The sequence below is a fragment of the Staurois parvus genome, unplaced genomic scaffold (assembly GCF_062004578.1).
Source record: "Staurois parvus isolate SC_StPar_1 unplaced genomic scaffold, SC_StPar_1.0 ptg000101l, whole genome shotgun sequence".
NCBI lineage: Eukaryota > Metazoa > Chordata > Amphibia > Anura > Ranidae > Staurois > Staurois parvus.
The window spans coordinates 1,789,223-1,801,875 of NW_028317897.1; the positions used below are offsets into that span (position 1 = coordinate 1,789,223).

General features: G+C 46.4%; 1 protein-coding gene across 1 annotated transcript in view; it reads right to left on the bottom strand.

Moving 5' to 3' along the window:
- The window catches only part of LOC149467787 (dihydrofolate reductase-like), a 111,123-nt gene that overhangs the window by 17,896 nt on the left and 80,574 nt on the right, over nt 1-12,653 (bottom strand). The window contains exon 6 of the mRNA XM_089671207.1: nt 11,643-11,758. Coding sequence (XP_089527333.1) covers nt 11,643-11,758 — 116 coding nt within the window. The remainder of the gene's footprint in view (nt 1-11,642; nt 11,759-12,653) is intronic.

A 12,653-nucleotide genomic window follows, 5' to 3' on the forward strand; every position in this document is an offset into this window, starting at 1 on the left:
CCATGGCAGATTAGGGGCCTGGCAGCAGCTATGTGAGGCCCGTAATCTGCCTGCACCCTATGTCAAAAAATTTAACACACCAGCAGTGTGAAGAGACCTGAAAGTGGCACATGGCAGCAGAGTGTGGCGATGGAGACAGCAGCAATGGGAGGCCGTACAGGGACCCATGAGAGACTCTAGACTTGGCAGCAGCATGAGGAGGCGGTATATAGGGGCCCATGGCAGATTAGGGGCCTGGCAGCAGCTATGTGAGGCCCGTTATCTTGCAGCACCCTATGTCCAAAAATTTAACACACCAGCAGTGTGAAGAGACCTGAAAGTGGCACATGGCAGCAGAGTGTGGCGATGGAGACAGCAGCAATGGGAGGCCGTACAGGGACCCATGAGAGACTCTGGACCTGGCAGCAGCAGGAGGAGGTGGTATATAGGGGCCCATGGCAGATTAGGGGCCTGGCAGCAGCTATGTGAGGCCCGTAATCTGCCTGCACCCTATGTCAAAAAATTTAACACACCAGCAGTGTGAAGAGACCTGAAAGTGGCACATGGCAGCAGAGTGTGGCGATGGAGACAGCAGCAATGGGAGGCCGTACAGGGACCCATGAGAGACTCTGGACCTGGCAGCAGCAGGAGGAGGCGGTATATAGGGGCCTATGGCAGATTAGGGGCCTGGCAGCAGCTATAGGAGGCCCGTAATCTGCCAGCACCCTATGTCAAAAAATTCAACACACCAGCAGTGTGAGGAGACCTGAAAGTGGCACATGTTTGAGGCATGATTCATGGCGGATTTAGTCAGTTGTGTCAGGAACTGGTGGTTTGAAATCCAGACTAATCCACGCCTGATTCATTTTCACAAACGTGAGTCTCTCCACACTTTGGGTGGACAGTCGTGTCCTCCGCGGAGTTACAATACCTCCTGCCGCACTAAACACGCGCTCCGATGCCACGCTACTGGCCGGGCATGACAGCCTTTCAAGGGCAAATTCAGCTAGTTGGGGCCAAAGGTCAAGTTTCGTTGCCCAGTAGTCAAGGGGATTGTCTACCTCGGTTGGCAGGGTGCTGTCCAAGTAGGCCCAAGCCTGTTGTTTGAGCTCCTGCTCCAGGTCCACCTGATGCTGCTGCTGCTGCTGCGGCTGGTTAGTAGTTTCCTCACTGCGCTGGTGAAGAAAGCTACTCATCATCGACTGCAGACTGAGGCAGCCGCTGCTGGTGGAGCTGCCACTGCTCCTACCACCCCACCCCTCCCCTGCTGCCATGCCAGCGGAACGCGAGCGCACAGGGCCCACAGTGTCTGAGGATGGACGTTGGCGCACAAAGGCAGAGACCAACTGACTACATAGGTGGTTTTTATAGTACGTAATTTTGGCCTCCCTCTCAGCAGGTGTGAAAAAGGCCACCATTTTGGACCGGTAGCGAGGGTCCAACAAGGTGGACAGCCAAAAGTCATCCCTCTGTCTGATGGTTATTATTCGGCTGTCGCTACGCAAGCAACCGAGCATGCTATGGGCCATTTGTGCCAAGGAATGCGAGGGACTCCCTGCCTCCATCTCCACAGCATACTGCCACGGTGCGTCTGGGTCCTCTGTCTCCTCCTCCTCCTCCTCTACCAGATGCTCCTGCTCCTCCACTCCTGTCCGCTGAGTGGAAAAACCACCCATTTCACTCAATAATTCCTGAGCACAAATGTCCTCCTCTACCTCCTCCTCTTCTTCCTGTCCTGCCCCCACAGGGGTCATGTGGCGTTGAGATCTGTGCGCCACGTCTACCGCACCCTGACCAGCCATTGTTAACAGCATTTGTTCCAGGACGTGCAACAGAGGAATGACGTCGTTCATCCCATAGTCCTGCCGACTCACGAATAGCGTGGCCTCCTCAAAGGGCCTGAGCAAGCGGCAGGTGTCACGCATGAGCTGCCAATGGCTGACATCTAAGTTACACAGGGGAGTACCTTTATCCGCTTGTAACATCAGGAAATCGGTGATGGCCTTTCGCTGCTCGTAAAGGCGGTCTAACATGTGTAGGGTTGAATTCCACCTTGTTGCAACGTCGCAGATCAGGCGATGCTGTGGAATTCCGTTCTGCCGCTGCAGCTCAATGAGGGTGTTCTTTGCGGTGTAGGAATGGCTGAAATGCATGCACAGTTTACGTGACATTTTAAGGATGTCTTGCAGTGGGATGGTGGATTTTAGGAACCGCTTGACAACCAGATTGAACACGTGAGCCATGCATGGCGCATGGCACAACCTTCCTTGACGCAGAGCAGACACCATGTTCTTTCCGTTGTCAGTCAACATGGTTCCGATTTTTAGTTTGCGCGGAGACAGCCATCTGTCGATTTCTCTGTTCATTACACTCAGCAGTTCCTCCCCTGTGTGACTACGTTCGCCAAGGCATACCAGGTGCAGCACAGCGTGACACCGTTGCGCCCTGCACATGTGATATGCCGGTCGGGTAATGGGACTTGGCACGGGGGTGGCGGCTGAGGACACGGCGGAAAAAGAGGTGGTAGAGGCGGACATGCTTGCTGGACCAAGGACGTGCAAACGTGGAGGCAAAAGCGTCGTGACCTGTCCAAGTTGCTGGTGCGGCTGTGCCGGCACCACGTTCACCCAGTGGGCCGTAAATGACATGTACTGTCCCTGACCGTAGTTACAGCTCCACACGTCGGCGCTGCCGTGCACTTTGGCAGAGACCGACATGCTCAAAGACTGGCCCACCATCTCTTCTACATGTGAATGCAGGGCTGGCACTGCCTTTTGGGCAAAGAAATGACGGCTTGGCACTCTCCACCGCGGCGCGGCACAAGCCATCATTTCTCGGAAAGGTGCTGAGTCCACCAGTTGGAAAGGGAGGGACTGCAGCACCAGCAACTTGGACAGGAGGACGTTCAGCTTTTGCACCGTCGGGTGCGTGCTCGCAAACTGTTGTCTCTTGGATACGGATTCCAAGAAAGACTGTTGACGGAATCCGAGAAGAGGAGTAGCAGGAGAAGGAGCATCTGAACGAGCGGAAGATGCCAATGAGCGACAACTCCCCTCAGCAGAGGTGTTGGAGCCTTGACTGGCTGATAGAGGGCGATTGACGACGTCGGGTGACGGAGCAAGTAACGGAGCGGGTGATGGAGCGGGGGCTGGGGCAGGCAGAACCGCCGTATGTTTATCACGGTTTTCCCAGGCCACCGAATGGTGACGCTGCATATGCTGACGCAACGCTGTAGTCCCAACATGGGCCCCCTGGCCACGCTTGCATTTCTGGCCACATAGTCGACATACGGCTACGTTTACTTCCTCGGGCGGCTTGAGGAAAAATTGCCACACCACCGAGTAGGAAACTTTGCCCCCGCTACTCTTCACTGGCTGACTGCTACTTCCTCCGTGCGCACCGGCACCACTACTGGCCGTGGTGGTAGGCTGCAGTGGAGCTGGTGCTCTACTCCGTGGACGTTTGGCTCCACTGACACTGATGCGACCCTGCTGCTGTCTCCTGGGCAACCCACCGACTGTTTTGCTCGCTGCCAAGCTGCCACCCTCTTCTCCTGATGATGCGGAAGAAATTGCCTGATGACGACGAGGCTGCCAAGTGCGATCAACCTCCTCATCATCAAGTAGGGTCTCCGCCTCACTACTAGCCCCCTCGGCTGCGTCTGGGTCAGGAGACAGACCTGTCTCTAGACCGGCTACCGAGCCACTCTCCTCGCCAGTACTTGTTCGCTTGGCTGCTGAAAAGGCCGATGTCTCCCCCCGTTCCTGACCGCCCTCTGTTAGCTCTTCCTCACTGTACAGTGGGGCTGAGCCCACAGCATGCGATACTTCGCTTGGTGAGGGAACAGCAAAGGACAGGGGCAGGTAGAGGACACGTGATTTCAGTGGGCTTGGTCCCGGGCCATGCCAACTAACGGTTGTGTCTGACGTACCCACCGACCGTTGGCTGTAGGTGTCAGAGGTGACCTGGGAAGAGGAAGACGACCGAGCCAACCAATCAATGACGGCAGGGTTGTCGGTGGAGACACGACCGCTGGATGACACCGGGAGCACTGGCCTCTGGCTGCGAATACTGCTGCCTCGACCCCTTCCTCTGCTGCCACGTCTGCTCGCTCCTAAAACATTGCCTCCTCTGCCACTCCTCTGCATGTTGTCTGACATACTATTTAATTCAACGATTAGGTGTCCCTGAGTAACAATTCTCTGGCACTCAGTAACAATTCTGTCTGTCCCTGAGTATGAATTCTGTGGCCCTGAGTAACAATTGTGTGTCTGTGCAAGTAACAATTCTGTGTCTGTGCAAGTAACAATTTTGTGTCTGTGAGAGTAACAATTCTCTGGCACTCAGTAACAATTCTGTCTGTCCCTGAGTAACAATTCTCTGGCACTCAGTAACAATTCTGTCTGTCCCTGAGTAACAATTCTGTCTGTCCCTGAGTATGAATTCTGTGGCCCTGAGTAAGAATTCTCTGGCACTCAGTAACAATTCTGTCTGTCCCTGAGTATGAATTCTGTGGCCCTGAGTAACAATTGTGTGTCTGTGCAAGTAACAATTCTGTGTCTGTGCAAGTAACAATTTTGTGTCTGTGAGAGTAACAATTCTCTGGCACTCAGTAACAATTCTGTCTGTCCCTGAGTAACAATTCTCTGGCACTCAGTAACAATTCTGTCTGTCCCTGAGTATGAATTCTGTGGCCCTGAGTAACAATTCTGTCTCTGTGCGAGTAACAATTCTGTGTCTGTGCAAGTAACAATTTTGTGTCTGTGAGAGTAACAATTCTCTGGCACTCAGTAACAATTCTGTCTGTCCCTGAGTAACAATTCTATGGCACTCAGTAACAATTCTGTCTTCCCTGAGTAACAATTCTCTGGCACTCAGTAACAATTCTGTCTGTCCCTGAGTATGAATTCTGTGGCCCTGAGTAACAATTCTGTCTCTGTGCGAGTAACAATTCTGTGTCTGTGCAAGTAACAATTTTGTGTCTGTGAGAGTAACAATTCTCTGGCACTCAGTAACAATTCTGTCTGTCCCTGAGTAACAATTCTCTGGCACTCAGTAACAATTCTGTCTGTCCCTGAGTATGAATTCTGTGGCCCTGAGTAACAATTCTGTCTCTGTGCGAGTAACAATTCTGTGTCTGTGCAAGTAACAATTTTGTGTCTGTGAGAGTAACAATTCTCTGGCACTCAGTAACAATTCTGTCTGTCCCTGAGTAACAATTCTATGGCACTCAGTAACAATTCTGTCTTCCCTGAGTAACAATTCTCTGGCACTCAGTAACAATTCTGTCTGTCCCTGAGTATGAATTCTGTGGCCCTGAGTAACAATTCTGTCTCTGTGCGAGTAACAATTCTGTGTCTGTGCAAGTAACAATTTTGTGTCTGTGAGAGTAACAATTCTCTGGCACTCAGTAACAATTCTGTCTGTCCCTGAGTAACAATTCTCTGGCACTCAGTAACAATTCTGTCTGTCCCTGAGTATGAATTCTGTGGCCCTGAGTAACAATTGTGTGTCTGTGCAAGTAACAATTCTGTGTCTGTGCAAGTAACAATTTTGTGTCTGTGAGAGTAACAATTCTCTGGCACTCAGTAACAATTCTGTCTGTCCCTGAGTAACAATTCTCTGGCACTCAGTAACAATTCTGTCTGTCCGAGTATGAATTCTGTGGCCCTGAGTAACAATTCTGTCTCTGTGCGAGTAACAATTCTGTGTCTGTGCAAGTAACAATTTTGTGTCTGTGAGAGTAACAATTCTCTGGCACTCAGTAACAATTCTGTCTGTCCCTGAGTAACAATTCTCTGGCACTCAGTAACAATTCTGTCTGTCCCTGAGTAACAATTCTCTGGCACTCAGTAACAATTCTGTCTGTCCCTGAGTATGAATTCTGTGGCCCTGAGTAACAATTGTGTGTCTGTGCAAGTAACAATTCTGTGTCTGTGCAAGTAACAATTTTGTGTCTGTGAGAGTAACAATTCTCTGGCACTCAGTAACAATTCTGTCTGTCCCTGAGTAACAATTCTCTGGCACTCAGTAACAATTCTGTCTGTCCCTGAGTATGAATTCTGTGGCCCTGAGTAACAATTCTGTCTCTGTGCGAGTAACAATTCTGTGTCTGTGCAAGTAACAATTTTGTGTCTGTGAGAGTAACAATTCTCTGGCACTCAGTAACAATTCTGTCTGTCCCTGAGTAACAATTCTCTGGCACTCAGTAACAATTCTGTCTGTCCCTGAGTAACAATTCTCTGGCACTCAGTAACAATTCTGTCTGTCCCTGAGTAACAATTCTCTGGCACTCAGTAACAATTGTGTGTCTGTGCAAGTAACAATTCTGTGTCTGTGCAAGTAACAATTTTGTGTCTGTGAGAGTAACAATTCTCTGGCACTCAGTAACAATTCTGTCTGTCCCTGAGTAACAATTCTCTGGCACTCAGTAACAATTCTGTCTGTCCCTGAGTATGAATTCTGTGGCCCTGAGTAACAATTCTGTCTCTGTGCGAGTAACAATTCTGTGTCTGTGCAAGTAACAATTTTGTGTCTGTGAGAGTAACAATTCTCTGGCACTCAGTAACAATTCTGTCTGTCCCTGAGTAACAATTCTATGGCACTCAGTAACAATTCTGTCTTCCCTGAGTAACAATTCTCTGGCACTCAGTAACAATTCTGTCTGTCCCTGAGTATGAATTCTGTGGCCCTGAGTAACAATTCTGTCTCTGTGCGAGTAACAATTCTGTGTCTGTGCAAGTAACAATTTTGTGTCTGTGAGAGTAACAATTCTCTGGCACTCAGTAACAATTCTGTCTGTCCCTGAGTAACAATTCTCTGGCACTCAGTAACAATTCTGTCTGTCCCTGAGTATGAATTCTGTGGCCCTGAGTAACAATTGTGTGTCTGTGCAAGTAACAATTCTGTGTCTGTGCAAGTAACAATTTTGTGTCTGTGAGAGTAACAATTCTCTGGCACTCAGTAACAATTCTGTCTGTCCCTGAGTAACAATTCTCTGGCACTCAGTAACAATTCTGTCTGTCCCTGAGTAACAATTCTGTCTGTCCCTGAGTATGAATTCTGTGGCCCTGAGTAACAATTGTGTGTCTGTGCAAGTAACAATTCTGTGTCTGTGCAAGTAACAATTTTGTGTCTGTGAGAGTAACAATTCTCTGGCACTCAGTAACAATTCTGTCTGTCCCTGAGTAACAATTCTCTGGCACTCAGTAACAATTCTGTCTGTCCCTGAGTATGAATTCTGTGGCCCTGAGTAACAATTCTGTCTCTGTGCGAGTAACAATTCTGTGTCTGTGCAAGTAACAATTTTGTGTCTGTGAGAGTAACAATTCTCTGGCACTCAGTAACAATTCTGTCTGTCCCTGAGTAAGAATTCTCTGGCACTCAGTAACAATTCTGTCTGTCCCTGAGTAACAATTCTCTGGCACTCAGTAACAATTCTGTCTGTCCCTGAGTAACAATTCTGTCTGTCCCTGAGTATGAATTCTGTGGCCCTGAGTAAGAATTCTCTGGCACTCAGTAACAATTCTGTCTGTCCCTGAGTATGAATTCTGTGGCCCTGAGTAACAATTGTGTGTCTGTGCAAGTAACAATTCTGTGTCTGTGCAAGTAACAATTTTGTGTCTGTGAGAGTAACAATTCTCTGGCACTCAGTAACAATTCTGTCTGTCCCTGAGTAACAATTCTCTGGCACTCAGTAACAATTCTGTCTGTCCCTGAGTAACAATTCTCTGGCACTCAGTAACAATTCTGTCTGTCCCTGAGTAACAATTCTGTCTGTCCCTGAGAATGAATTCTGTGGCCCTGAGTAAGAATTCTCTGGCACTCAGTAACAATTCTGTCTGTCCCTGAGTAACAATTCTCTGGCACTCAGTAACAATTCTGTCTGTCCCTGAGTAAAAATTCTGTGGCCCTAATAACGTTTCTGTGGCCCTAAGTAACAATTCTCTGGCACTGAGTAACAATTCTGTCTGTCCCTGAGTATGAATTCTGTGGCCCTAACTAGCGTTTCTTTGTCCCTAAATAACGATTCTGTGGCCCTCATTAACAAGTCTGTGTCCCTGAGTAATGGTTCTCTGTCCCTAAGTAACTTCTCTCTGTCCCCAATTCTCGTTTCTGTGGCCCTAACTCTGTCCCTGTCCCTAGTACAGAGCGGTCTGCCTCTGTTCAATGACTGCAGGCAAATGAAGATTTCCAAAATGGCCGCTATATATACCTCGACCATTACACAGTGCTGGCTGGCTGGCTGCTGATTGGCTGATGCGATCACATGTCGTTGAGGAATGCATTATGGGGCAGCGCGCCTTGTCTGCGCGCCTTCCCCGACATCCCCGCTCCGTCGCCGCACATGTCAGCCGCCATTTTCGGAAAAATTTCGATTCGCGCGTCCGAATTAGGCTGTTTTTCGGATTCGGCACGAATCGAAATTTTTCCGAAATTCGACTCGAATTCCACTTCGGATACTTCGATTCGCTCATCTCTACACATTTCCTTACCTTCTTAAACATGCATTGATTACCTCCATACTCAAAAAACCCTCACTGGACCACACCTATTTGAACAGCTTAAGACCCATCTGTCTGCTCCCATTTGTCTCCAAGCTTCTTGAACACCTTGTCCACAAAGTTGGTACCTCATTGTTAACAACATTCTTGACCCCCTATAGTCTGGCTTCCACCTGCAGCATTCCCCTGAAATTGCCCTACTAAAACTCACTAATGACCTACTAACTGCTAAAATCAACAGCCATTACTCCATACTCATACCCTTAGACCTTTCCACTGCCTTTGACACAGTTCTCCTCCTACCTATCTCAGCACACTTTCAGTGTCACATACAACTCTATCTCCTCTGCTCTTTTTCCTCTGTTGGGGTACGTCAAGGCTCAGTCCTTGGACCCCTCCTATTCTCTCTTCCCTGGGTCAGTTGAAAGCCTCCCACGGTATCCACTACCACCTCTATGCCATCGACACCCAGATCTATGTATTTACTCTCCAGCTCACTCCCTCAATCTCTTCACATATCACAAATATACTGAGCATAATATCAGTATGGATGTCACACCATTTCCTCAAACTCAGTCTGTCAAAAACTGAGCTGAAAATATTTTCTCCTCCCTGATCCCCCCTAATGACTTTACCATTGAGATCAATACTACAAGTATTGGTCCCTCCACACACGTGCCACGGTGCTCGGTGTAATCCTAGACTCTGACTCCTTCGGCGACCACATCCTATCACTGGCTAAATCCTGCTGTCTTACCCTCTGCAACATTTCCAGAATTCAACTCTTCTTAGCTAACACCACAAAACAACTTATTCATTCCCTGGTTATCTCCTGCCTTAAATACAGGAACTCCCTCTTCACTGGCCTACCTTTACACAGGCTCTCCTCGATTCAGTCTATCATGAATGCTGTTGCTAGATTTATACACCTCACTAACAGATCTGAGGATGCTGCCACTCTCTGCCAATGCCTTCACTGGCTTCCAATTGCCCAACCTATAAAATTCAGACTACTAACCACAACAAACAAAGTCATCTACAACACAGCCCCCAGCTACATCACCAACCTCAAATGCAGATATTGCCCAAATAGTCCTCTCCACTCCTCTCAAGACATCTTGCTCTCTAGCTCCCTTGTTACCTCCTCCCATGCTTGCCACCAGGACTAGGCAATCCTTGAAAACTCATTTCTTCAGGGAAGCCTACCCCACCTCTACCTCCACCAAAAAACTGTACTTCGGCCACCTCCATCAGAACATCCCCCACAGCTATAACCTTTTGTACCACCTCCCGCTGATTTTTGATTGTAAGTACCATGCGCATAACCGTCCTATTCCTTCTTCTGTATTAAACTGTATTGTAATCATACTGTCTCCCTTTATATTGTAAAGCGCTGTGCACACCGTAGGCACTATATATATCCTGCATAATAATAATGTACTTACTAGAAATATAGTGTACTTTCCCTTTAACATTTGTATGTATTAGAAACACAGTTCATTCTATCAAAACCACTTCTGTCACTGGATCTCTATCCTCATAATAATAACCTATTAATTCTTTTAGTATGTCAGCTATCTGCGAAATTGCTATAGAGAATGAGTAGTAATTACTCTGTTTGTATCTGTGGCAGGTCCTCAGTCCTGCTGGTAAGCATAATGAAACAGGATTTTCCATCTGTTATATAACTGTGATAGTTGTGTAATCAACTCTATGGACTCAGCAGGAGATTGAGAGATCAAAGGGGAATTCACAAATACAGCATCAATGCAATTCTATAGAACTGCAAATTAAAAGAGACCTAAGCTAAACTATCGGCATTGAAAAAGATGAAGGGTAGGGGTATTGAAGTCTGTGTAAACATGTGGCTAGGCATCAGCTGTGATACGTACATCCTGCAGTGTTCCAGTTCCAGGTAATGTGACCAGCACGTCAAGTAACATGACCTGCGGCAGCTCTGCTGTTTGGATACTAACATCAGCAGTCTTCACTGACTTTAAAGACTTCGCTGACATTGGCCTCAACAGTTACCACTGTCCATCATCCAGCCGATGACACTGTTTAGGTAATTTAGGAATACCCTTATTGACCAATCCTAATGACTGCCACACTGATTATAATTGACCCAGATTTAGAGTTTTGTGGTAAAGGGAATCAGTGTACATTTTTCAAGCTCAGTCCAAAGTGAACCTGAGCTTTGCCTATGCAGTGCTAAGCAACAGGTGCACTTTAATTTAGAATTCCACAGACACATATACTTTTTTTTTGCTCTCCCACCACTCCACTTAGCTACCATTAGGAAAGGAAAGTTGCCAAATATTTGACTTCCTGGCAGGAATTAACAAAGACCGGTGCAAGCATAATGCTTGTGTCACTCTTCTACGGTTATACGGTTCTGGTTAAAATGTTTTCTTTTTCATCAGGACGAGAAGATTGTCATGAGGGACGAGTATATCGGGACAGATTTATTCCCTTGGACAAGTATTTTTTTTTTTATTTTAAACCCCTGCAGTGTAAGTGCCTTTTAACTGTTTTAATAAAATAAACTGTTGGATTTCACACTATTTGGAGCACATGGCTCCTTTTCTATTTTAACATGCATACACATGTGGTGAGATGACTGGAACTGGTAACATGCAGTAATGTTTCCTCCTGGGTGCCAATCCAATTGATGGGAGCCAGAAGCTTTCCATCATAGTGGTTTCAGCTACATTGTGCGTTTCATGACTTCTCTATAATTTAAGAGTCATATACTTTTGGTAAGCCTTTTGCTGTATCAGCACATTAATGGAGACATGTGGCGTGGGATAATCAGCATCACTTTTGGATGTGTTCTACAGATACTCAATTTTTATGAACTATTGCACTTGCACTGGTGTGTTGCACAAGTGTGGACTTTGGCAATCACTTCTACTTTGTTTTATCTTTGTAATTGTCAGCATGAGAGCATTACGTACATCTGCCTGGCCCTGTGTGTTGCTATTGCCTCTCCGAATCTGAGCTCAGCTGTACAGGGTATTGTTAGAGTTTGATACAAAGCCAAATTTAGATACTTAAACCACTTGCATTTTATGTATTAATGCATAAAGAGCTGCTTCCGCTTGTGTCTTTTATATCTATCATTTAACAAACATAATACCGGTTTTTAATTTAACTTACTTTTCCTTTAACCTAAAGATGTCTTTGTCAAACTCTGGGAAGAAGGTGTCACATTCAAAGTCCGCCATAATGTCAGTGAAGTAGATGTGATTACACCAAGGGTGCCTCATCATATTCTGCAGAGAGAAAACACTGGTGCGTGGGGGGCCACAGCAAGAGTCTAATTCCGTATGTTTCTCATTATAATAGACTACAGTCAAATCCCCAAATTCATAGATAAGATTAGTACACATATACAATTTCATAGCAGTTAAAAAAGCTTTCTTGGCAGGTCTCTTAATAGGTAGTTTAGTTGCAGTTACAAATGCAAAATTAACTTTGCCTATTCAAAACAAAGTGACAGGTTCTCTTCATACAATAAACCAAAAAATAACCGCGCAATAGGAAACAGAAAAAAATATTTTTTTTTATTGTGAAACAATATATTGAAATAAATAATAAACATGAAATCAAAGTCCATACAAAGGAATATATCCACCACTGTGCAATATTTTTCAAACGATGGTGCTCTTCAGATATAAAAGCACCAAAGTGCTCCTTTCACCATGGCACATGTATGTGCTTACCACAATGAGTGTGACTCTCAGCATTAGAGAAGTCAAAACACGCTTTATGTGAAGATCCCATGTTTCAAAGCCTCACTTGGACATTCAGTGCTCCTCAAGCAAGTTCACAAGTACACAATAAATGCTCAGAGAGATAAAGGAAAGGAGCAAAATGCAAACATAGTATAAATTCGTATATTAGGTTTATTGAAAGATTGTTAAAATCACTCACATTCTCATAGATAAAAAAAATGGCATTCAGTAATATAGTCCCGGGATCCTGATGGCAGCCGTGCATGCGTGGTGATGCCTTGATCTTCCGTCCCTCCCTAAGTATGTTTCGTGAAAAATGACATCATCAGAGGCACAGGAAGACCACAAGTCATCACTTTATATTTAACCCATGCGAAAAGGACTATAAGACCCTTGCAAGTCTGCCTAGGTGAGTATGTGGGGAATATTAAAA